The sequence below is a fragment of the Daphnia magna genome, linkage group LG3, assembly GCF_020631705.1.
Source record: "Daphnia magna isolate NIES linkage group LG3, ASM2063170v1.1, whole genome shotgun sequence".
NCBI classification, from domain to species: domain Eukaryota; kingdom Metazoa; phylum Arthropoda; class Branchiopoda; order Diplostraca; family Daphniidae; genus Daphnia; species Daphnia magna.
In genome coordinates, this window is record NC_059184.1 from 4,524,139 (window position 1) to 4,551,666 (window position 27,528).

At 40.6% G+C, this 27,528-nt stretch overlaps 3 protein-coding genes and 1 long non-coding RNA gene across 4 annotated transcripts in view; 3 read left to right on the forward strand and 1 right to left on the reverse strand.

Annotated features, from left to right (window-relative positions):
• Positions 1–27,528, reverse strand: part of LOC116918932 (amphoterin-induced protein 3) — a 115,694-nt gene that overhangs the window by 52,609 nt on the left and 35,557 nt on the right. The gene's annotated exons all lie outside the window — the stretch shown is intronic.
• LOC116918935 lies at positions 1,872–4,203 on the forward strand. Its single transcript, XM_045170678.1, is given in 4 exon segments — positions 1,872–1,937; positions 2,007–2,958; positions 2,960–3,210; positions 3,252–4,203. Coding segments are annotated over 3 exon segments (1,749 nt in total). The 5' UTR covers positions 1,872–1,937; positions 2,007–2,034; the 3' UTR covers positions 3,826–4,203.
• On the forward strand, positions 4,598–7,569 carry LOC116918934 (the record flags this gene model as incomplete). Its single annotated transcript, XM_045170680.1, has 3 exons — positions 4,598–4,724; positions 5,659–5,677; positions 5,972–7,569. Coding segments are annotated over 3 exons (876 nt in total), but the record flags the coding sequence as incomplete, so codon positions are not given.
• LOC116918936 lies at positions 18,974–20,219 on the forward strand. The gene is made up of 3 exons (XR_004391722.2): positions 18,974–19,161; positions 19,777–19,807; positions 19,871–20,219. It is a non-coding gene; the product is annotated as an uncharacterized LOC116918936 (long non-coding RNA).

The window sequence follows — 27,528 nt, forward strand, 5'->3', positions numbered from 1 at the left end:
AATTAAGATATTTATTTTTTTTTTTTTTTCATTAAATGTTTCTCTGCAATCCGCTGTGTAACAAATCTGGAAGATCCGTCCGGAAAGTGGAAAATTGTCAATCAAGAATACGGTGACAGGATTGGATCGCTTCTGATTAAAAGAGAAATCAATGATAGAAATGGGCGGGTGTGAACTCTGTTGCATCGCTAAACATTGCCGATTGGTCTCTGCCTACAAAATGTTTGATAATAGACAATATTTTTCTTTTTGCCACTTCTGAACTTTCGTCATCTGTCATTGGAGGGAGCAGAGCCCCGTGATTGAATACGCCGAATGCAAATAGCGATTTCCCCTCTAATTGAGTTAACTAAGACCACCGGGGTGGCTGGGATGAAGAGCGGAATGAAGAGGGAGGGGACGACGTTAGTGCAGCCATAATGTAGGCGATTACCGCGCGGCAGCCATTCGACTTTGATTTCTAATCGGATTGAATCAGCGTGTAAAACTGACGGGCTCATGTGGGCTGGTATCTCTCCTACAGACGGACGGGGAGAGATGGCAAAGGGCACCAAAAGTAACCAAAAGCTATCATGACTTCATTCGACATTGATGTCCCTGGTCTTCAGTCACGAGTTCATGGCTTAGGGAGGGTTGTGTGGGACGTAGATCAACGCCAATGCCGCTGACTCACTTCTACAATCGTTATCTTTATGTTGGGCTGTCTTTATTCTTCTTCTTCGGCTTTTTTTTAAATATATATATACGTATATATATTTATAAAACGTCCCTTCCGTTTCTCTCTGTACATATAATAGGCAAGAAAAGGGAGAATCGATATCGTCGTGATAAGAATAGCTTGAATCTAACAAAGCGTTTGCAGCCAGAGCAAACGGCAGGCTTTCGTCATTGCCTTCGTTGCTGCTTGCCGATGAATTTATGTTACTACGTCTCAGAAGCAGGCGTCTGACAGTGACACTTCATATTTTTCACTGTACGCTCCTGACTGCTTCACTTTTGCCCTCATTCAATATCATCAACTTCCTTTAAATTTTCCATATTGCAGAACCCAAAACTTATAATTAGTTTTTGTCTCTCTCTCATACACATTACGTTGCAAAAAAATGCACGTGTTAGATATTAAAAACAAAAAAGAAAGACAGATGTATAACAGTTTCCGGACGAAATAGATTGGCGGAAGAGGAGAGAAAGAAATTCCGTAGAAAATAGAACTTTATTTTCTTTGGTCGTGTCCATATTCAGAGGGAGATGGAGTTTCCTTCTATATTGCATAGTATTTAATCTACAACCTGCTGTTACGGCATGACTCTGGACATGACCTTAGACAATCTTCAGTCGCATGCTCTACCACTGAGCTATACCAGTTTAACATCTTAACAAAGCACAAAGTCCTGGTTAAATTTTAATCAAATCCAATCCCACTTAACGTAAATCCGTACAAAAGGAATTAAATTTAAAAAACAATAAATCAATGCACGTCCAATCTGCATGATAACGAATGGCATTAGGCACGTTAAAAAGCAACTTTCAAATATTGCAACACTTTCCCATGATGCAGGCCAACACTTGATAAACTCAAGTAAACAACCTTTCCTTGTGTATTCCATCAGAATTTTTATCTTGAGCGACACTTAACAAACACTAAATGACGCAAGTAAGAACTGAAAGAAGGCTAATAGTTTTCAAATCGTTAAAAGCCACTAGAAACGTCCAAACATGAAATTTTAGGAGAGAATCAACAGAATGTCACTTGCCAAAACTATGCCTATACGATGTGGTCATTATCATGTCAATACGTCACCATCACTATCTGGCGACTGAGCAACTCAAGTAATAAATAACATTAATCACTGATAAAAATCCCTATCACTAATGGCGTATAAAGACACTTGATTCTTTTCATTTACGTCGTTAGTTTTACGCGAAAGAGCCAACAGGTAAGAACTAGACTAAATTTACATTATCAAATTTTTATTCATAAAATCCATTTTCATTTTCTCATTCAGTTTCGATCGAAAAACGACAAAGTCTGAAATGGTAGGTCCATTACGAAAAGATGGACAACCCGACATGCGATACAAGAGCAATCGTGAGAGTGGCAGCAGCAATTCTGTCGTTCAGAAACCCGCCCCCACCACCAGTAGCTTCTATTCGTCAGTCAACGATAGGTATGACCGTAATCCACCTGGCCCGCTTAGAAAAGACGGGCAGCCGGACATGCGCTATGCAGCAAACAAGAAACATGTCGTCGAAAACAACGTTAAAATTCCAGAGAAAACTCCTATAACAATTACGAAAGCAATTGATCTATCTGTTCCATCGCGAATAAAGGACGGCCAACCTCACACGCGATACGAGTGCAACATCGTAGAGGAAGAGTATCCACCTGGTCCGCTCAGAAAAGACGGAAAGCCGGACATGCGCTATGCCGCAAACAAAAATTGTGTCGCTGAAGACAACTCCGGAAATTTCTTTGGAATTTCGACAAGAATTACGAAATCAACTGATCCGTCTGTGCCATTGCAGATAAAGGACGGCCAACCTCGCACGCGATACGAGTGCAACAACGTAGAGGAAGAGTATCCATCTCGTCCGCTTGGAAACTTCAGAGATTTCGTTCGAATTTCGACAGCAATTACGGAAGCAACTGATCCGTCTGTTCCATTGCGAATGAAGGACGGCCAACCTCCCATGCGATACGAGTGCAAGAAAGAAGAAGAAGAGTATCCACCTGGTCCGCGTAGAAAAGACGGACAGCCGGACATGCGTTATGCCGCAAACAAAAAATATGTCACCGAAGAAATCTTCAGAGAATTCCTTGGAATTTCGACAGGAATTACGAAATCAACTGATCCGTTTGTGCCATTGAAGATAAAGGACGGCCAACCTCATGTGCGATACGAGTGCAACAAAGTAGAGGAAGAGTATCCACCTGGTCCACTTAGAAAAGACGGACAGTCCGGACATGCGATATGCCGCAAACAAGAGATATGTCGCTGAACGAGACGCGAATCAAGTTACGGCGAACAAGGAAAGTGCAGAAAATGTAAAAGAGAACGACATGGGGAACGTGGAAGTCAATTGTGGACTTATAAATGCGTGGAGTCTTTTTCCTAAAAGAGACGAGCTGAAAGAGAAAATAGAAAAGTCGAAATTAGACTTTGTCACTGTCACAGAAACCTGGAAAATGAGTGATAATTCCCAATTGAAAGATACTAAAATGGCATGTCCGGAAGGGTTTAAATTTTAAGTACCAACCAAGAAACAAACGAGAGGCAAGGCGGTGGAGTTGCCCTTTTTTACCGAGATAGCATCAAAAGAACTCCCCGTTCCCGCAAACATTACGAAACATTCGAATGCCTCGAAACTTCCCTTGACGTAGGCGCGGAAAAAAAAATTAGGCTCCTTAGCATCTACAGACCGGATAAAATACATCTACAGATCGCCGAAAATGACAAAAACTTTTGGAAACTTCCAATTTCCGGAATTTCCAAAATTTTTTTGGAGGAGTTTAAGTCTCTTTTAGCAGCATCGAACACAAGCAAAGAAACCCTATGCATCACTGGCGACTTAAATGTGCACGTTGAGAATCCCAAATCATCCAGAGTAAAAGAATTCCTCCAATTAATAAAATCGTACGGCCTCGTGCAACACGTCAAGAAACCAACGCACGAAGATGGCGGAACTCTCGATTTGATCATAACTACGCCTGATTTGTTGGTCAAAAAGGTTCGAGTTAGTGAATTTCCCAGTGATCACAAATTTGTTGAGTTCAAGATCCAGACAGAAAAGAAAAAGGAAGACATCATCAAGAAGGAAGAGTAATTTTTAAAAGCATTATCTAAGATATAATATGGCAGGGAAACGTTTCAAAACAGTATTGTTTATGTTTTGAAGAGAAATATTAAAGTTGCCCAGGTTAATGTTTGATTCATTTTGTATAGTAAGCTAAGGTAATCGTGTATCCCAGCCACACAACTTAAAGATGGTGCTGGCGCTTGTCTCCGCAAGAGACGACACATTCGAAAACTCGAGCCATCAGAAACCCTAAAGTAAACTAAGATCTCTGACTGGCAAATCAATGGCAATTACATTGTTTTAGGTGACTTTACATACAGTGATTCCAACGGCTCTTCCATCGCCGTTTGTTGGTACAATCAGAGAAACACGTCAACAGTAAATAAATAAGAAGCTTCCCTTATACATATTACGTTAAAAAAAATGCTCTTCACAATTTCTTCACAAGTTTTACACTATTCAAAGGCAGAATATGAGTTGGATATGCAAAACATTTAAATCCTTCAAAACACGACCGATAAGGGGCTTGAACGCTTGACGTTTGTATTTACAATACTGCGTGCTACCAGACGATCTATTCTATTCATGCTCAGTATATGAATAGTGTAAAAGTTATGAAGAAATTGTGAGAGAGGACGAAATCGTTTTGAAAATTGGCCACCAGTCGCAGCACTCACTAGGAACGGATGTCCCGAGGCGCCTGTGGGTGGGTGGCAGGACAACGCAATAGTTGGAATTTCCCAATAATACACAAAGAGATATCCTGTTTCCTGGCCGCGTTACTGTAGAGTGTAGATAACTATGCTTTATCACGCTCGGTGACCGCAATTTTTTTCTCACTTCTGCAGTTTGTCTGTTCCTGAGAGAAGCTCATACGAACTGTCTCATTTCTTATTTCTTGCGCACTATTCTTTACACACAATCTGGTAATTATTTTCATTTAATTAGTATATTTATATATTGTGTGTGTTTTTTTAGTCTTTATGTATGAATATTACCATCATGTGTGTGAACATGCATCATGTACGAAAGTTGCTGTCACGCGTGAACGCCACCACAGTTGATTAATGTTCCACACATGTAGGGGAGAGTGGGGCCAATTGAAACGCGGGGCAATTGAAACAAAAAATTTAACTCTCGACGTATGAGAGGTAGAGATTTGAAAAAATTTGGGGTAATAGCAATAGGGGGTGTTGATTTTTAGAAACTAATTTTTAATTAGTAGCTCTCATTGTTTTTTAGTTATCGCAATAAAATTAAATTTTGACTTACGCTTGATTATTTTTATCGTTTAAATTTTTTCAATTTTACCCCGAAAAATTAAAAACAATTATTTTAAATAGTACGAAATTAATCTGCGTTCATTTCTCTACATGTTCGTTGCCTTTGTTTTTAAATAATTGTTTATTAAATTACTGAAACAAATTTATTTCACGAAGACCCATGCAAGGGGCAATTGAAACACCTCCTGTATTTAGCACCCTTTCCGTGGATGCGCGCAAAATAAGGACTCCTTTTCTTAATACCGGAAACACTGTTCGGGTAGCTCGCTTATGGGGAAACCCATGTTGCTATTGCCCCGACGACGTGTTTCAATCGCTCCGACATTTTTGCGGTTTTTTATCGTGGTGTCTCTAGTTTTTTACAGTTTACAGCTAGTAATATCTGTGTAACTCCACCAAAAAAATTTTGGTTGAATTAAATCAGTATTTTAGTCATCTGGACCAAAAATTCGAAAATCGTTTCAATTAGCCCCAACTCTTCTATTGTATGACTCCATGTAAATCAGTGCTACACCCATTCCTATTTTCTTGATATCTCCACATGTTGGAAAGAAACTTATTCCCTGTTTCAATACAGAAGGCTCGCTCACGGTACTAAATATCTTCTTTAAAAAATTTCCTTTAAAAAAAAAAAAAGAAAAAAAAAAACCCCCAAAAAAAAAAAAAAAAAAAAAAACCAAAAAAAAAAACCAAAAAAAAAAAAAAAAAAAAAAAAAAAAAAAAAAAAAAAAAAAAAAAAAAAAAAAAAAAAAAAAAAAAAAAAAAAAAAAAAAAAAAACCAAAAAAAAAAAAAAAAAAAAACAAAAAAAAAAAAAAAAAAAAAAAAAAAAAAAAAAAAAAAAAAAAAAAAAAAAAAAAAAAAAAAAAAAAAAAAAAAAAAAAAAAAAAAAACCGAACGAAGGCGCGGATAAAGTTACGGCGAACAAGGAAAGTGCAGAAAATATAAAAGAGAACGACATGGTGAAACTGGAAGTCAAATTTGGACTTGTAAATGCGCAGGGTCTTTTTTGTAAAAGATTCGAGCTGAAAGAGAAAATAGAAAAGTCTAATTTCGACTTTGTCACTGTCACAGAAACCTGGAAAATGAGTAATTCCGAATTGAAAGAGGCATGTCCGGAAGGGTTTAAATTTAAGTACAAACCAAGAAAAGACGAGAGGCAAGGCGGTGGAATTGCTCTTTTTTTCCAAGATAGCATCATAAGTACTCCCCGTTCTCGCAAAGATTACGAAACATTCGAATGCCTCGATACTTCCCTTTACGTATTAGGCGCGGGAACAGACATTAGGCTCATCAACATCTACAGACCGCCGGACAGTAACAAAATCAAATTTTTGGAGGAGTTTGAGTCTCTTTTAGCAGCATCGAACAGAAGCGAAGAAAACCTATTCATCACTGGCGACTTCAATTTGCACGTTGAGAATCCCAAATCCAGAGAAAAAGAATTCCTCGAATTAATAAAATCGCATGGCTTCAAGCAACACGTCAAGAAACCAACGCAAGAAAATGGCGGAATTCTCGATTTGATCATGACTGACCCGGATGATTTGTTTGTCAAAAACGTTCGAGTTAGTGAATTTTTTAGTGATCACAAATTTGTTCAGTGCATGTTACAGATATAAAAAAAAAAGGAAAACATCTTCGAGAGGGAAGAGCAATTTAGAAAAGCATTATATAAGATACGATATGGCGGAGAAACGTTTAAAAACATTATTGATTATGTTTTAAAGAGAAATTTTAAGGTCACCCAGGCTAATGTTTGATTCAATTTGTATGGTAAGCTAAGGTAATCGTGTATCCCAGCCACACATCTTTAAGATGGTGCTGGTGCTTGTCGCCGCAAGAGACGATACATTCGAAAACTCGACGACTCTCCAATTCCCTCTGAAGACGGCCAGTTTTCTATCGATCCATCAGAAACCCTAAAGTAAACTTAGATCTCTGATTGGCCATTATCAATGGCATTTACATTGTTTTATGTGGACATAAAGTGATTCCAACGGTTTTTCCATCACCGTTTGTTGGTACAATCAGAGAAACACGTCAACAAACCAACCATAAATTATAAAAGAAAGTAAAGCAGCCTGCCAATAAACAAGCGGTATATGACATCCTACTCTCATCTAAAGAAGAAGCTCCCCTCGACGATGGGTAAAAAACAGACCATATAACGAGTTTGAGAGAGAAACGACTGTTTTTCAATTTGAGTGGCTAACTGTGCAATGATGACAAGTCCAGTGACCTCCCACGTTTTTGTTCCCACCCTTATTTTAAAAACCGTAAGCCTTGTATCCTCAACTGCACTTCTTTGTTTGCCACCTGGCTTCGCTCGATGCTAGTAGAGGCGACAAAATTTGCAGATTCCACTTACGGAGCATTTAATTGTGTTATGTGCAAGTATATGTTCTCTATATTATTATTTGCCGCGCACCTAGGCTATCTCATGTGGGGACTAAAGTTTTTCAAAATACATAATTAAAGCATCACCAATAATGACTATGCGCTCTCGCTATTTCTGGTGCATCTGTGGTAAATATTATAGTCATCCACAAATGTTCCTCATTATTCGTATTATCGCACACACGTTACATTATTACGTTTTCCGAGGGTACACGGACGAGTGATATGTACAGTAAAGTAGGCAAAGAAAAAGTCAATATCTTGCGCAGGAGCCTTACAGGATCAAATTTCGTTGTTAATGATCCTCGAGCAATTATTTGATGGAAGAACAACAGACAGTATATCAGTAGACGAAGTAGACTCGAGGCCGAAAAAGTAAAAGAACAAAGTTGAAATAAAAAAAGAATCGCCGATATTGAGACATGCTGTATATCAAGGATAGAAATGTTGTCAAGTTACACCATGTAACAACCAATGCGTAAGGCATAGAAGCAAATGTACGGTCATAACTAAAGAATACAAGTTTTGAAAGAATTGCGTTCTTGAAAGTTAGGAGCATCTGAATAAATTCAAACTGGATGAAAGTGAGCGTAGAACTCGATATTCAGATAAATTATCCGCCTGTAGTCAGTCATTCAACGAGAGCAAAAAAAAGAGATGGAAGAAGATTAAATGAGTAGAATATTTCAATAGAAAAGTAAAGTCGACAGCTGGACAAAGAATCAAACGACGAAAGTAAAAAAAAAAATAAAAGCAGAAAAAAAAGTAAGCGATGAAAATGTAATAATTTATCACGGCGACAGATAAGAAATGGCACGAGCGTGAGAATTGGGCAGCTGCCATCAAAACCTTACGCAGATGAAAAAGTATATACTTCCATCGTTGGTGGCATTGGACGAAAAAGGAAATATGACTGCAGATAAATTAAAGCAAAAACGAGCGGAGAATGTTTAGATTCAAGTGCCAAACGTTAGAAATTGGCAAGAATAATGTCTGCAAGACACTTGACAACGTTGTTCATTATTCCAACTCCATGTCAATTCATCCGGTTGTGTAACGCCGCCGGTAGTGAAGCAACTTGAAAATCATAATAAATAAAGCGAACTTGTTGATTGTCTTGCGTCAGTTACTGCAGATCCGATGAAAGGAGACACATACAGTAGGTGTAGTCTTTCAGCATCACGAAATGAAAAAATGGGCACGCGCGAGCCCCGGAAACAAAGCCAATTGTCGCCATGCTCAGTCCACGAAAACTCGGGATAGAAATCTATAGCATTCAAAAGTTTCCGGATTTCAGTCATCTTTTATTGGAAGGAGAAGCGCCATTGATTCTATTACAAAAAAGGATAATTCGATTAAAAGTTGGACGGAACCATTTGATATTTCGCAACAGTGTCGTAAAATGCTTGTGTAGACAGCGCAGCCAAAACATCCATCAAGACCTCGCCATTATGTCGCGAGTTTATTGTCATAAACTGTTGGCAGCTCCAGAGAAAGCGCTATGAAATTGATAAGACTTTTTGCACTTGCTGGACACAATGTGACTCCTTCTAACGATCGATACTTTCCAGCATCGTAGAAAGAAAAAGAAAAATGTAATTAAAATTACTCTTCGTTTTTACATTTTGTTGCCTCTCAAAACGAATAAAAGAAATCTTGTTTTCGAATGACGTCTATAATAGAACTTGTAGACTGGCTTTCCATCAATAAAAGTTTTCTTCATTGAAATGCAGAGAATCGAACCTGCCAATCTATAGACATGCGCATTATATATTTTAATGCCCATCACAGCCCCACTGATTGCGTGGTACGTGCCACTAGAAATGGGCTCCTATTACTTTCGGATCACGAGTAAGATATCCATGCAGAATTTCAGAAATATTCGACATGGGACAAAAATAAAAAAATAATAAAAAAAAGGCATTTGCTTAAAAATAAAATTTGCAAATCAAAGAATAAGAGCTGCAAGTTGGGATCCAAAATTGAATCAATACAAATCTTTGGATGTATCGGTTATTATCGATTTGTACGACTACGGAGTTGTGTTTTTGATCCTCGTTCTTTCTTCTGCTATTGCGCGTTCAATGTTTCAAAAAAAAAAAAAAAAAAATCCCGCTGTCTCGTCCCGGAGTTCTCTCTATAAATTCCTGTTTGTGGTTGTTGTCTCCTGCACGTTATATGGCTCATTCACGCGTCCATGATCGGTCGGTGGATGAGCAACTCAACCAAGCCTTTCTGTCGTCATCTATCTGTCTGTATACCACTCTCTAGCTGCATTTTTACGGGTCATCGTGAACTAAGAAGCCTTTGATTATTGCGGCCAAGGCACTTTTGCGGCCACGACGGGATGATCCAGCACAAAACCGGCCGAGACCTATGGCCCAAAAGACCGTCTCCGTTTCATTCTTTTTGCTACTCATCTTTCACTCGCCTTCGTCTGTCTCTGATACCACTCGGCAATGGTCTGTATCGCGTTTGTTTTTCTGCTGTTCCCTCGATAGCCGAAAGTTGCACATTACAGAATCACTCTCGTCTTTGTTCCATAATCATCAGACGCTGCTTAATTGCATGAGTCTGTTTCTTTCATCTGATACGACGCTCGTCAGTAGCCCGCAAAGACGACGCCACTCCGAGGGCAGCGTACTGTATTTAATCTTAACAAACGACTGCATGTTTTGGATCAGAAAAGCTGGTTCACTATCCGACAGCAATATAAGACACAAATAAAACCAAAAAACACAAGTTTCTTCAATGCTATCGACACGCTTCAGTTTCTCCACTCTCTGACTGTAACTTGAAAAGCGGTGAATGTGTTTGCCCCAGTCCTACCTCCGCCAATGGCAAGTGCCAAACGAACAGACAACCGCCGACCAACTGATTTCAGTTTGTCTGTTGAAACATGCGTTTCATCCTATTCTTTTGTTAGCTATTTAAATTGGCTAACTTAAACTCACAAAACTGGCACGTCTACCACACGCATTAAAAACTTCACGCATCGTATAATGAGATGAGAATATGCCAGTGAATCTAGAAGCAGAACTGATTAATGAATGAATCTATTTTACCTTTTGTTACCAACTGCACGGCTGCCTTTTTTCTGCCTTCCTTACGTTAAATAGTAATCACACTTAACTTTCGCGGTCGGATCCCCCCCACAAATGAGTGAAACTTCTGTGTTTTTCAAATTTACAGTATACTTTTATGTACTTTATTCACGTGTATCTTTCAAATTTCGTGAGTTTCTGTTCCCCTTTCGCATCGACACGACGACCGTGACCGTAACGGACTGGTACGAACCGATTGAAATAGTAGGTACTCGGCAAACAGAGTCACTTACGGATCTCTCTCACGGACGTCTTTTCTCCATTGGTGGTTCGTTTTTTTGTTGTTTTCCTACATGGATGTCATGTCATAAATCTATGGACGCGACAGTGTACAAAGTCAACCCCTACATTTCGTGATTGCCACGATCGTGCTTTTACTTGACATCACTGTTCAAATGATTCTATTTCGTTTTATGGTTTTATGGATTCAGACGGGCTCGAACTCTGCCACGTGCACGCGAATCGTGTTTCAAGCTTGCCCGAATAGTTTCTTGCCTATTCAGTTGACTATTCTTATTTCATTGTTTTATCGATTTGAAAATATAAAAAAATAAAGCCTGAAGTAGATGAAAAATGGTATAAAAGTAAATACGTAACTGGTGTCAAATACGGGAGGAAGAGGGGCAAAGAAAAAGAAAACAAAAAACCGAGCGCTTAACAAAACAAACAATTGCAAAGTCATTGAAAAAACAGCGGTTGCTATGGTAACAAACTGGACGAATGAAACATGCAACCGAAAATAGCAGTTGGTCAACACGATTTTGTGATAGAGGGAAAAAAAAGAAAGAACTTTGGATAGAAAAATTAGGTGCTATGCAAACACTCACGCCCACCGGATGGGATGTCAAAAGAGTAAAAGAGTCAAAAATGGTGCAACAGAGATGGATCGATCCACTCATCCAACCCGAAATTTTTCTTTTTGTTTGTTTTCCTTTCATACCCTTTCCCCCTCCTCTCTACGCAGGAAAGCAAAACTGAAGAGAGACTAAACAAAAAGAGTATTTATACAATACGAAAGGACTTGTCGGCCATTGACGAGAGTATGCGGATCACGCGATGGTAGTAAACCAACATATAAATATAGATACGATATTCTGTAGAGTGTAGTGACTTTATACATATAGTACAGTATGTCTACGTATAAAAAAAAAAGAAAAATAGGACAGCGGAGATGAGTATTTATATAGATCCATATAAACAGTCTGGCAGTGTAAGCCAACAAGAGAGACGATGGGCGGACTCAAATAGAAACGGGATTAGCATTTTATGATGCAGCGTCTTCTCCCGCCGAGATTCACGCATTCGTAGAGCCACCCTCATTCCACCCCCCCGACAGAAAATGTCGACTGGATGGGTGTGCAACTGTGCATTGATCTCACGCATGAATTGGATTGCCTGCGAGCGAGTGTTGCTGGGTGAACGGGAAAATAAGGGGAACGATGTAAAAATCAACACAAAACTGAGAAAAACTAACGTTAAAGGAAAACAACAAAAAAATATAACGAACGGAAGCTTCCATCTTTTCCTTTTGCTGATGTATAAAAAGCACATGGAACGTCTTGTCATAATAAGACGTCTACCGCTTGCTCGTCCCAATGTTTTTAAAGCTTGTAAGACACAACGGCCAGTAGGTGGTTATATCCGAAAAGGAAAAGAACTCGGCACGTCGAAACGGGACGTCGCTTTTTACCGGAAACGTCGTTGATCAGGAAATCGACTCGAATGGGAATAGCTGCCAGCTGAATCATTCACGATTGGCCCGGTCACGGAAGCTAAAGATGACGACGACGCCGGGCAATCACCCCCCCTCCCTAGTGCTTTCTATCTGCCCATTTCCACCTCCAGCCCTTTCATGTCCGCTTAACAGCATTTCCTCGACACACGGAGAGACGTTAAAGAGAGGGTTGACGACGACGAGCAAAAGAGAATAGGGAAGCCAGTCTAAAGCGATTTGCTGCTATTTTCTTTATGTAGGACGTGTTTCTCTCCTTATGACTTTGTTGGCAAACCTCGTCAACAGCCAAGACGTCAAACTTCTGTCATTACTAATACCTGGATACCAGAGCGGCCATCAGCGTTCTTCCACACACGGAAACGACGCGTCCTTTCTTATTTTCATGCCTCTTTTACGTCGTCATCATTACGTCTAGTCTTTCGTCTCGTACGATGCTCAAGTTTTCCAGCATCCAAAGCTCCACAAACGTACGCATATGACGAAAAGATTTTCACTCAAAACAGGAGACACAAGTAGGGCGTCAAAGAGAGAGGGTATCAAGTATAAAACCGAGGTACACGCCCAACGTTCACAAGCCAAGAATTTCATTACTGTGCCGCTAGGTCGTTTTCTCGGCGTCTCCTCCCTCTATTTTTCCATTATCAGTCAACGTCAGAGATCAAGGACTTCTATATCTAATCGGGCTGCAATAACCTGCATAAAAAGACACAGCGACCAAACCACCATTCGTGTCAGCGTGTCGCCATTTTTGGGTGGCACCAGAAAATTGGCTATAAGGGCACACTACGGCGTGCGCGTCGTGTAAGCAAACGGTACAATAAAAGTTGCCGGCATATTCGATAAATCACTTGCCATGTTTTGCTTTGGGACACTGCCGGTCAACGGAAATGTGCTGCCAACTTTTTTCGTGTACGATTCATACCAAGCGAAGAACGTAGAGAGAGAGATGATGTAGAATAAAGGCACAATGGGGATACAGAGTTTGCTATAGGGTTTCGAAAGCTCCTACTTGCATGTAAATACAAGTTTAGACCATGTTATACAGAACTTTTAGTTTGTAAGGCGAATTTGTGAGTGTTTTCTATTAGGCGATGAAGAGGAAATATTTCGAGCAGAGAGCGTTGAGGGAAGAGAAAATGGGCAAGCCACGTCAGATGAGGCGGAAAGATTTTCAAACTTTCCCAGATACGTCAGGAACGACCTCTTGTTTGTTGAATTTCGTATGTTAATATGTACTTGAAAACAGACGTTGATCGATTGGGAGAGAGGGTCGAATGTGAGCAAATCCAAAGTCAAAAGCTGTACGTTGCGTCTATATGAAATACAGTCAAGTGTTAACAAGAAAAACCATCGACGGCGTACGTCTTTTAACCAAAACCGACGGTAAAAACAGTAAAGAAATGATTGGCGGGCAAAGAACGACGCACTGCCTTTAGCGGAGTTTCATATTCCCGCTAAAATCAGCCCATTTCCTCAAAACTGAGAATCGCAAAGGTCAAGCTCATTGAAAAATGATTGGAGGCACAAGAACCACTTGAAATGTAAAGTGATTACGGAATGTTCATTTAGCACGCTAGAACACATGCTGGGAAATGTTAAAAACAAAACAATGCGCTGTGTTGTGAAGACTTGATGAATAGTGTTTCAAAAGGGAGTTCATAATGGTTCTATCTAATCAGTAATCATGAAAGACGGCAAGATTTCTCAAGCGTATTAAAAGCGCTCTTTGTAGCCTTAACGGTGCACCTGACAGTACAACAACGAGTTGCAGTATCATCAACGACGGAAACGGGACGAAATAGAAGATTTCACAATTTTTTGTTAACGATGTTGAGCTGTCATTGCCAACTTTTCTCATTGCTTCATTTTGAAAGCAACTTGATTTGAAGCTCTGCGTGTTAGAAAAGAAGAAAAAAGTCTTGTGGGGACTTTAGCAATCGACTGAACAAGTGTGGGTACGTACCCTTAACATTTTAATTTCTACAACTTTTCTTGCTTTAAACAGAGAACCGCTCCTGAACTATTACTTTGCCGTTCAATTCAGGAGAGAAGTTATATACTTGGGAGTAAAAGATGTTATTAGAAATAGGGCGACAGACGCGGATGGTAAAAATCTCACGCTATGGTTCGATGCAAAGGGAATCCGTTCAAGTAGAATTTGCGAATGTTACAGTTCCCTGAACAAACCTAGCCCAACACGAGCAAATTGTTTAGTATAACACCGGTGTCGGATAATGACGAGCTGAATAATCCATCAGGCTCAAAGGATCCGTTGCTGAATAGGAACGCGGGCGATGTCAAACATCATGAAAGAGAATGAAAAAAGATTCAACAAGGACCGACGACATCACGAACGAAAAAAAAAAGAAGCAGACAACAAAAGATTAGGGTTGATTGAGAGGTTTCGAGTGGTTTGACGCCCCGCTCCATGCAAAGGGTTTCAATGATTCATCAGCTTTAAAATTTAGTTGCACCCGACTAGTTAAATGCACAGCACCCCATCATTTTACAGTACGTTGTATCAGTCTTTGTACTTTGTATTCAGGAGTTGGTAACTGAAAGCCAAAAAGCTGTGAACACGAGAAATCCTTGAAATATATATATATAAGTATTCGCATCTATAGTCTATAGAGGAAGACTCCCCGCAGCGATAGCTTTTCTATTATGCGCGTGGCTTTACTTTTACTTTGGCAGAACTGGGCGCGGCACGTATACAAAATAAATCATCTTCACTGTGAAAATTTCCTTCATTTTTCCTCGGGGATCGCCCCCCCTTTATTTTTTTTTTAGCTTTAGCAAATAGAAACCTTTTATCTCCATCAAAAGTTATCCAAGAGTTTGGTCGATGGCGAACCTTACGAGTGGCACGCAGCGGGTGGGTTAATTCAAAAAGCGTTAAAAAAAATCTCTCATCTTGAGAGTAACCCATTATTTATTCACCCAGTGAGATGATCTACTGTATACAAATAACTCGAACAAGTTTGTATGAATGTGTTCAATGAAATGGCAAAAAAAGAAAAAAAGAAAGTCAACAGCTAGCATACGATTTGAAGAGAGAACTAAGTCAGGGGGGGATATTATGCAAATGAAATATGTCCCACACATGCAAATGTAACCTAATGATTCATTTGACTGTTAAAAATAAGTGGCTCAAAACTCATATGGGGGGGTGGCAGCAGGAAAGTTTCAATAGCAAAACAAACAGAAACTTTTCCTGGGAAAAAAAATGGGATTTATTCCGGCCCACTTTCTTTCGCCAATGATTACCATGCATTGATTTTGATCTATCCAACCCCAAAGTGTATTCAGTTTTCAATTCTTCAGACAAAGTTTGTCCTTAAAAACTTGCTTTATGCATGATATGACGACATATTAGAGAGAATTGAGTCTCAGGTTAAGGGGCTTTGCTTCGTGAGATATGCAAGGAATAAAGCCATGGCTCTTAAGTACAAGAAGCGAAACACTATTTATCTTAATTCCCTGACTCCGGTTGGCAATTTCAACAATAATTCTCGAACATCAAAAAGATTGCGATCCTTAAAAAAAAAAGTAAGCGAATGAAACGGTCCATTTCTTTTTTAGTAACATCCAAACCATCGACCGTGATCTTTCTACGTTTCGAATTCGATGTTTACGGCCAAATTATCTCCAAGTCGTACACTCTTACGTTTATCTCCACGGCTTTATGGATCAAACATCCTACGCTGACGACCAATCATACCCAAAATCCCTGAATTTTATGATCCATCAATTCGATCGCTAGGTAATAAGAATAAACTACTGAAATTGCTCCATGATTTTGTGTATATGTGTGTGTGGATTGAATACGTCAAGGAAAACCAATACCCGATCCGACTTGCAAATTTGTTTCAACTTCAACTGGTCGTTATTACGATTAGTAACGTTACAACTGTGTGAGGCTACGTCAGCCTTTGTCAGTTCTCACGTCAGCTTCTCTCATCGCGAGATTGTTCCGATGGATCTGTCATCAAACGTGACGTTGTCCGGCCCATGATCCGACTTTAAACTAAGAAAGCCGCCATCATGTCAGAAATGTAAAAAAGAAGGATCGATTGGAGGGCAGTTGGAAGGCTTAATGTCCGTGCAACCGTGCAGAAAATACGCCGACACGCACGCCAACACGCACTTAATCGAATAAGACAAATACCGTATACCCTGTATATAGTATATTACTTTCTTTTCAGGCCAAGAAGGTTGATATTTCAGAAACTGGAAACGGATGCGTAGACAAGGGCAAACGGGGGTCTTGGGCTTTTCCCGACAATCGATCGACTTACGTGTACACGAACGCCATGAACTGGGGGGGGGGTGGCTATAGCTTACGATGTGTATTTAGTATACGGCGTACACAGTTCGTTTCTTTTCATTCCCTACATTTTATATCGACAAAAGAGGGAAAAGGGTCACCGTACAAATTGGCTGAACGGGCAACGGCCGGTTGAGCTCTTTTAAGTCAATTTGGAGGGGTCGAAACACGAAATGGGATGATAAACAAGTGGAGTTTTAATATTTTCCTACTAACTTTCATCCTTCAACGGACTGGGGCTTCTATTATTATTGATTAAAAAAAAAAATAAGGCCTGAACAGCGGTTCACTAATATCCGTGGGGGAAGTGTATTTACACTATATACGCCTGCATAATAAATCAAGAAATTCGGAACTAAGCACGCATGACTGATCCTAACATTCAACTGCGTACGGTAAGGAGAGAAGCAGACAGCTGTAAATGCGTAAAAAGTTTTTTTGCCACTGTTTCTACATGGTTGTTGAACACGCTACGGACCAATAGGCTCTGCCTTTGCGACGTGCAATTCACGTCATTACACACCGTTGGGCTGTGTGTCTTTGGGATATGTTAGCATAAGCAAATATCCGGTACGCTGTACAAGCATTGATTGGTGCCCCCCGTGAGAAAGAGTGCCTTACTTGTTGTTTGCTCTGAAATCCAGTTCAGTTTGGTCAAGTAAACAGTTGTATGAATTACACACGCTAGCCAGATTTATGCAGAAATTCTATTAAAGTTAACGAGGTTGAGAGAAGTTCTTTTCCGTTTGATTTCTCTTCGCCTCTAGCGAAACAAGGAAAAGCATTAACGTGTCTTTGTCCATTACATGCTGAAGAATCTATTGGAGTCCATCGTGAACATGCATAATCATTCCTTGCCCAGCACGCAATTAACGCTGTACATTTTTTAGTATCATTGGCAAAAATAAGGGGCCTGTATCTGAGAAACTTCTGCATTATTTTTTCACCTCATTAATAATTATTTCGACGTCAGGTGCCACAGAACGAATTTGCAACATTTTCTTACAGCCAAAAAAAAAAAGTGACACAAAGGAGCATAATGAACGTAACATGGACAGACGTCGTAGCTAAAGAAATCAAATGAAGCCCAAAGGGCCATGGGGGGAATTGCGTCTAAATGAGGAATCAACGAACAACTATCATCCAGAAAAAGTTGATGTGCCAACCAGTTAACTTTCAAAATTTATTTAGCAATGCTCGTTTCTCGGGTATATATCGAATGTTATTCGTTCTCATAATCCAGTCGGGAACAATCAAGCAGGCAATAACTGCAAGGGGAATGGAAATGCCATGACAACATACTAAAAAGATAAGTTGCAACATTCTTAGAACACATCATTCCTATTGGCGTCTTTTGACTTTTATTTATTTTTTTCGCTGTTTCATTTTGGTATTTTTCATCAACATTATTCCGCTTGTTCACCATCTACCGGGAAAACGGCAGACCAGAAAGTGGTTACATCTCGTCCTGCATTACGTGATCGCTAGAGGGTGTCGGCGTGAGGGCCGCCGACGTTAAAAAGGAACGAACCCAAAAACTCGAAAACAAAAAGAAAACAAAGGCAGAAATATTATAGCTCGTCTTTACGTAGGCAATAAAATCCTCCTAGTTTGTCAGTTGTTTTGTTGGCTGAACATACTGACATTATACATTCACCAAAGAGCAATACAATAACCGTTAAAACCGGAAAAGGTCGCATAAAAAAAAAGGCAAACAGCGAACGAATGGAAAACAACTGGATACCTAATTGGGTTGCCCGGTTTGAGTATTACTAATGGTACAAGATACGAGAGAAAAGAGACCCCAGTGTAAATAGTACGAAATGGCATTTTGGTACGTGAACGCTATTAAAAAGTCGGGAAATAGGCCATTAAAGAGTCGTCGCTAGTAAATGCGGATGAAACGAATAAGAGTTGTAGGCGGATGGGAGAAAGAATCATTAAAACTACGGCACTCACTTATGCGTCAGTGACGGGCTTGCGTAGCGACAGGCGTTTCGAAATGAATTGGACTATGGCGTGCGCGAGATGTATCGATTGCGGTCAAGGCTGAAAGGATGATAAAGCCATAACTTGCCGCTCTCAACAAAAATAGTCGGAAATGGCGGTTTAGTAAAAAGAACAAACATTTTCGGATTTTATCACTTCGTCTTTATCAATTCGTAAATAATGAATTCGTTATCGTGGACGATGAATGTTTGAAATGAACTATCACGACAAGATCGGACTTTGATTCGCGTCAAACAATAGATGAATTAATAAATATCGGATGCCGATATATCTGAATAGTTAATGTATACAGATCGGTATTTAAAGAGAGCCACGTTTCTCCGTTTCTTTGCAGAACAAGATCACGTCCGACGTCCATTAGACTGTTTGCGATAGATTAGCGGCCGACGCGTGACGACCATTCGTGTAATGTTGTGTTAGACTGAGACCGGTAATAGGGTAACGGACACTAGGATAACTAACAAGTGCACACCGTCTACAAATGTGTACGTACAACATCGGATCGTGTAAGAATTTCATTAACATCTCAGGGCTTTTTGACAACGGCGTCGACTGACGTCAAAGCAATGAATGTAAAATACATTTTACGCCTAGACGGGTTTTCATTTTTTTTAAACGTTTAGTCACGGAGTATTAACAGATTTATCAAGAATTCATAACCAAAGATCCGGCAATGTACTTTAGGTCTCCGTATTCTCGTCAATGTCACCGCGGCCTTTTATAGGCTAACACAATACTCGTTATGGCGTTCGCGGTGAACAGGAAAGAGTTGTTTTTAGCTACGTAGACAAAAGTGAGATCTTGGAATTTCAAAGGTGCATAAAGAAATGGGAGGTAGCGAGCCAGACGTTATTCTTCGTGAAATTCTCTCTCGAGATTTAAAAACCCGTTGGGCAAAATCGAGAGGAAAAAAAAAAAAAGTCGGCTCTGTGATTTATCCTCATTGTTCATCCATTTCACGACTTTTATTTCAGCCAGCTTTGAGAATCCAATTCATTCGTCTTGGTCTTCGTTTTTTTTAAAGCATTTTTCGCAGGCGTCGTAGAAACTTTCACCGTTAATTATTCTTGGCTTTTTATGTTCCCTAATCGCATAAACTTCATCTTTCTTTTTTTCAACAGGAAGTAGAGTCGAGCCACTGAGAACGATGAGGTATGTATTATGATCATCCTTTTTCCCTTCTCGAAACTACGCTCTTTTTTTTTTTCAATTTAGCACTTCATTTCAATATGGATATGGACACAGCCTGAAAAATGCCACCCAAGCAATCTCCCGAGCGTGATAAGCAAAGAAAAGCCATTTCCGATGATTCCCCTCTCCTCATCCATTCTCTTCGCTCATTTTTCTTTTTTTCCTTCTTCATTTATATCGCGTGGGCATTTGGGCTAGCAGCGGCTCACATATTGGAAGTCATTCACCCGCCGTTCACTCCATTTCTTCGCTCAACTTTTGCAAATATATTTGAATTGCGTTTGTGTGTTGCGAAGATGACCGCCGTGAAACCCAATTGTTATGCCACCATCCATTATACACACACGAGCCTAGAGCTAGTGCCATACATATACTTACTAGTATCAGCAAGTCTGTGCCCAATATCGATCGACGCAAAAAGCTGGCCGGGTAAGTCAAATATTTCTCTCGGGTACCCAGAAAATAGCAAAAAAAAAAAATGGCTATGAAGATAGAAAAGAAAGCAAAAGGAATAACGATCCTGTGGGAGTTGCTGAAGCGGTTGTTTGAAATCGATCGCAAGAAAGCGGACACTCTCCCGGGGAGCGAATAAAATATAAAATAAATCGAGAGTATGGCTATTGCACACAAATGAATATCAATCGTGATAAAGTATAAAGAATAAAGTGGGAAAAAAAAAAATCCTTAATCCACATGAAACAAGAAAACGATGGGCTAGCACAGTTCAATTAGGCTTAGCAAAGGAGGAAAGAGAGAGAAGAACCCTAACGGCAACCAATAAGGTTGAACGCAAAGCTGCCGATTTATAGTGAGCGCTAAAATCAAAGTAATTATTGGTCACTCATCTGCAATGAAAGAGGGAGAGAAGCGCAAAAGGTATTTGAAACAATGCTGCCGACGATTCGACACGATGAAGCCGCTCCAGCCAATAAAAAACGCCGCTGACGTAGCGAAAGGCCGCAGTCTCTTTGCCACCAACGGCTGGTAAATCAGCACATTCGTGTTGCCGTCACTTCAAAGTCGTTACGTCTCTCTACATATTCTGTTACCAACCGGCCTATTTCTAAATGCTATCCGTCCTACGTGCTTACAACAGTTTCATAGAAGTAAAAAGACTATGACGTCATTCCCGCATACGAAGTTAACATTACCAAATATTCGTGGAACAGCTCGGAATGCTAGAACTGGCTTTGGTTTCTTACGATCTTTCCATCTTTAAAAAAGACAATCTACTTAGCGTTCGTCATCACTTATCGTTGTCTATTGTTCCAGCAACCCAAGACGACAGCCTTTATTCTTCGTTCATATCATTTGGACGACAATAAAGACAATATCTGGACGTCAAGACAAGCCCTAGATGTACGACAGAACGATGCGCATGGAGATAATAACAATAAAAAAAGATGGACCTGCTACAGCGAAGCGGAAAAAATAAAGAAAAGACGCGAGCACTTATTCTTTTTATATATTACCTATAGGTCCAGTTGTTGTCTATGATTGCATAGTGGGTGGGGGAGACACTCTCCTGTTCTTCCTTCAGTCTCTCCCCCCCTCATTGTACGCGTTCAAAATGTGCCAGTCTAATGTATCGATTGTCGACAGAGAGGGGACCCACCACTCTATAAGAAGGTTCTTTGGCTACAGCAACGATACAGTTGGAGAGAAAAAGAGGTGGAAATAAGAAGAGCGTATGAGGAAAGCTTCTCATTGAACGAGTAAATTGAATTCGAGTACAACTGGCCAGTGTAGAGTCTGCCCGGGCGTCTATAATCGAATTACTTTCATCAGCGTGGGCCGGGCCACGTTCGTTTTTTTTTCCAGATAAAAATAAATCTATACGCTTTAAAATATAGGCGAAAGATTTGAGGACATCGAGTGGGAAGATTTAAAGCTATACGCTATCGATTGAATAGGATCGAGAAAGAAAAATAATGCATTGGTACTTCACTAGGACAGGAAAACATAATTATGTGAAAAGTCCGCACAGAAACCAGACTGCTACCGTCAACGGTGTTGAGTGATCAAAAAATCAATGACGCGTGATACGTTTAAGTGAAAGAGAGGCAGAGAAGCTCATTGTGAATAGAGCAGAACAAGTTGGGCGTGTCAATTTGCGGCGCGACGCGGACGACACGATACCCCCAACCACCTGAATTAGAAAACAGCTCCAGACTTTTGATCAAACAGAAAATTTGCGCTTAAAATATAGAGCCTTCTTTTTTAAAAAAAATTTTGTGCTCATATTATTGTCTCTACGCAGCGGAGAGAAAAGGGTGTCCAGTACCGTGAATCAACCGTGAACGGCGTTTAGCAATTCGGCGGGGAACATGCGGCACGTTCGCCGCCTTTTCAACACCTTATCCCATTTTTTTCCCCAATACCACAGCACGTGCCAACGATAAGAGACAACCGCAATAACAGACTGGATGCATTTGGTTTCGATCGAGTCCAAACGAATTTGAAAAGAACGACGAGGGAAAAATGAATTTTCTCTTTTTTTTCCGTTTTCTTTTGTTGTTGCCTTTTTCCCCTGTTGGTTCCTACCTTTTTTTCTATCGCATCCTAACGTTGGCATGTGCACACGCACGCAAAATGTACAAACACACATGGATGGATTGGAATGAGGGGGGAAAAAAAGCGCGTGTCTGGGAGGGAATTTAGACTTTCACATTATATAGATAAAGATAGGACGTAGGAAGACCAAAACTAGCCTGTGGGTTTGGACCTGGTCGGCTTTAAGAATGATTGCATAGTCCAGCTCGAGAGAGAGATACATAAGATTCAATCTATTCCGTCAATTTCTTTCGACATTTTGTGGGCGGGGTTTTGGCGAGTCGTGAAGTATGCTACAGTTAGAAGAGAGAGAGCAAAAAAAAAAGGACAATTTCAAAAAGGACGTGCATTGTGTTATCTTGGAAGTGAGTTTCCTCCTAGATGCGTGTGTGTCTAACTCTTCGTTTCTATTCCACACTGCACTGGCATGGCTACATGACCAAGAAAGAAAAAAAAATGGCCGGCAATGTGTGTGTGTGTTTGTTTGAATAGCGCAGTCTGCAGAATTTCACCCCATTCTCTCGTTTGGAACGCTCGAGAGACGGGCGTCCAACTGGGCGGGTGGATTAACAGCTCGCGGCCACGGACAGTTTCCACGGAAGGATAGAATAGGAATGAAGGAGAGAGAGATAGTAGAAGCGGAATATACTGCCAGCGCTGTCATAAAAGTTGATTGGACTGTCCGAAGTTTTAGCTGCGAGTCGAATTAGCCGACCAGCTCGAATGATGAGAGCCTCAGCAATGCTTCCTATATCTATAGATGTATATGCGCAATGATGAGCGTCGGCATCGATCTGAATTAAAGTGACGCACAGCACCGCCAGGCGTCGGATGTCTCCAAGGAAAAGCCGACAAACACACAACACACGGCTGCGCTTATTTGACTACAACACACAACGCCCCAATGTGTAACAATCAACAAATCAATCTTTGTCCCCCTAACGCTCCTCGTCCAAACACAGATTTTTTTGTTGTTTTCCGAATGCCAAAACGCCATCCTCAATTGATGAAGTCAAAGTGGTTGATCACTTGATTTGCTTCTTCCACTTCATTTCCAAAGAGAAGCAGAGAAAAACAAGAAATCTGCGCCACTTTGAGTCTCTTCATGCCATTTATATCTGGATAATCGCCTTTTTCTTCTATCTCGTCGGAATTTTCCACATGGATACTCGACAGAGGTTGCCGCATCCCACGTATATCGTTTGGTCTATTCTCCTGCACGTTTTCCTCTCCTTTTGTCCTCGTACGTTACAAGTTGGTCCAACGAATCGATCCCATAGAGAATCCCCCGCATAGACGTTGGTTGTCAGATTACTATCATGACCACCTAGCAAGAATAGAAGACCGTGCAAAATAGAGGGGCACAAAATTAGAAGAACAGTGCCCTTTCCAACTTGATCTAACACAAATAAAAGTTGTGATAGTCCCCCCCCCACTCTTTCTGTTTCTTTACAATCAAGAGAATCAATATTGTGGATTATTGGGCACGTGCGGGTGGAGGGACGCAAAACATTTTAATTGGCCCTCTCCCAACTACCGGCGCCTACTCATATAGTTTCTAGGAAAAGGCAAAAGGGGGGTTCACTTGCAAACAAAATACCGGCATCTTTTGCGACTCCCCAACACGTCATTCGATATCGATCGGTAATCCTAACTATCTGGTTTGGAAAAAACACTGGGCTACGTTTGGTCAGCCGAAAGGCCACCCGCAACTCAATCAGCTTGGAAAAAAAAATAATCAAAAAATAAAGTCAACAGCACAAAAAGGCAGAAGAAAATCATGGCGCGCAAAGTGGGCGCAAAATAAAACACGACAACAAAATAAATGAATTGATTTTTAAATTGCTTAAGGCAGACATCCAATCGGTGGATAACTAGGCACAGCCCCTCTTTCCTGTAGGCCGGAGGCTCGCCCAATCCGTTCTAACCAAACAAATGACAGAAAAATCTACACAGAGCGACGGTGGTCTCAACGCTTCATCACTTTTATTGCGGCTAATCAACAACAAATGACGTTGCTTTTTTTTTTTTTGCTTTTTACGTGCAACACAGAGAGAATAACAGCAATGTTCGCCTCGTTTTCTCTAGAACCCACTCAGCAGTGCCACCACCCCGCATCCGGCTATTACGTGTCCTCTTCGTTCGTCGCTAGGGCACACGCACCCATTACACGTGACCTTCTATGATGTTGTATGACGTCCTCGTCCTTTTCCACCCGACTGTCTTGTACTACAAACAACAACGTCCATAAAAACTGAAGGGAAGCCATTAGAGAAATGAGCTCGTCAATAATGTCAATTTCGGAGATTCCTTTCCGCTATTTACGAGCCAAGCTAAGAACATAACACGAGCACACCATAAGCCAGTATAAATCTCAAAGTCGGCAATCGTGACGGGTCTAAGGGTAGGCGGATGTGAAATGAAAAACTCGAAAAGCCGGGTCTAAACAATAACAATAAGTGTGAACTCGAGCTTGTGCCTCCACCCTTTTTTTTGCAAATGTCAAGGCACTTTGTGTCAAAAGAATAGATCGTCGTCAAGGAAGAGACATCACGAAGGACAAAATGGGGAAAAGGAAAAAACAAAACAAACATTCCCTTGCTCTAGAAAAGGCGGTGTTTCTTTCTCTCCTCAGAGCCGTACGATTAGGTGTTTTATGCATAAATGGAAACGCTCGGGACGCGATTGTGCACGCACCAACGGACAAACACTGATCCGTTTTTATTTCTCGTTTTCAATCTTTTAAAATAAACAAATAGCATCACCGACTTCAAAGGCAAAGAGTTGTTCTCGACGTCGGATCTACATGGAAAGTCTTGAACAAAAAAACTGATGTCATAAAAGACACGAAAGTAACGAGAACCCAACGGCAAAACACGAAAGGGTCGCATAGTTCTTCTTTCATGCACTTGTAATATTTTAATAATAAGCACACTTTCAGTGACGATGATAAAAAAAAAAATCAAGTTGTCCTAAAAGGCTTAGACTATAGAGCTGGCACGTTAAGCAAAACTATTAAACTGTAGCCGTGCATGTTTAGGCGCACTAAAGCAGGGTGCGTCAAATAGAAAGCATCATCGTTTCCGATAGTAAATCTTGTCTTTTAAACAACAATAGCATGCGACCTGTAGGTCGTCAAAGCAAAGGCAAGACACAAATTGTCAAAGGTCGAAATGAGAACCAACGGAGAATAAACGTCCGCTAATTCAAACTGCAAATGGTTGAGAAAAGCGGGAAATACGAGAGGTTGAAATATTTTACTGATCGGCTTTGCCATCGATGAACGCAAAATAGGGGAATACTAAAAGGGCTGTCAATGCCTGGGCGCGGGGCATTGGATCTGATTAAATTTCCTAACGAAGTAAACTGTTTCCTTTGAAGGTGAAATACGAACACAGTTTTGCGTCGTCTTTCTCATCCGCCGCTTTAGAGGTAGTTCTAAATTGGGGCACATTTGCATGAGCATGAGAGTTGACGCACCTTGATCGAAGCGAAGCTCAAATTTATGCGTGTGTCACGTGCGCGCCGTTTTTTGATACCCAGATCCCCGTTCGTTCCGCTTTTGTGCGGAATAGAAAGAAGGGGAAACGATTTGAAATCTTCCTGTCTTTGTCTCGCGAGATGCAGCTGTCCAATATCTCACACTAATAATGAACTATTCAATCAGCTTGGGGATACTAAACGAGTTTCAGTCGATGTTTAATAGAAATTGCTCCAATGTACTTGGAAATTAAACAAAAAACAAAAACAAAAAATCTCAAATTTACAAAAATTTAGGTCGCAAGAATTAAGACTGGTTTAGCTGGCACGTGAATGACTTTACGGTTATGACTTTAGCACAGTTGCAACTTCACTGCATGACGTATGTATACAAATCGTTTCAACCAAGCAAGAAACAAAACTCTATGTAAATGAAAAGGAGGAATGTTCATAAAAATTCATGAGAGGGAAGCGGCCGTCACCATTTCTCAAGAGGTTTTTGCCCGTTACCGACCGCTGCTGTGTTATATATGGCGGTCCGCTTCTCTTTATTGTTCACCGTCTTAACCGCCGAGCTTTGGCAACACATTTTTCCGTTGTTGCATGTGCCCAGAAAAAGGGGCCGAAGGGACGAATGAAACAATCGAAACGGTACGGCAACAAACAGTGAATCAACAAACAGCGATACAAGATAGGAGTGTCAACCAGAAAGAAAGAAAAAAGCGTGTGAAAACAAAATCTAGAAGAAAACCGACTTTCCTGGGAATCGCAAAAGTTTATTTTTTTTTTTTTTAGAACTTATGCGAATACGAAGTTTTCTGCCGATTGGAATGTCCGCGGCAAAGCCGCAATGTTCATCAAAGTTATCCATAACGGGTTTCAATCGAAACTTGCCTGCAAAGTGTACGAATTTTTCGACGCAAAAAGAAATGGTTAGAGAAAAGGAGAGACAAGACGGATGGAAAAGATGAGTATTCCTTCGGCTTCAAGACAAATTGACAAGCTACTCGTTTGAATGATAAGACCATCGTTAGCGCAGATGACGAGACGTTAGAGCGAGGATTGAAGAAGGGAGAGGCCACTTGCTCTTAGACAACTCCTTCTTCGTTGACACGAGGCGTGAGGAGAAACGGACGGCATGGAAAGAGAAGAAAAGAAGAAGAAAAAAAATATATATATGTCAAGGAACCAGAGAAAAGAAGGCCAGGCTGGCATACAACTTGGCTCTGACTTCCTGACGTCAGCCTGGTTATAAGAGGAAGAGAGAAAAAAAGAGAAAGATATTGTGGCACACAGACGCACACCAGATAGGGACACTACGAGTTAATGGTAGTGAGCGGAAGCAAATGGCGCACTAGGCACAAGGGAGAAAAAGAAGCCATCTAGACCCTTTCTTTCTCGCATCTTTCGAGTCGTTAGATTGCCAGAGAAAAGAGACACACACACAAAAAAAAATGGGGCGGTTACAGTAAATGGATGGCAACTGAACCAAGAGACTTGTCCGTCGACAATAAAAATAAATATGTCCTAGACGAATTTAAGGTTTTTTTTCTTCTTCTCCCCCTTTTTTTGGAGAGTGGCCATTCTCCATTTCCTGTCTTTGCAGTATCGTCGCGTATCCTGATGTCATATACTCGGGGGTTCCGTTT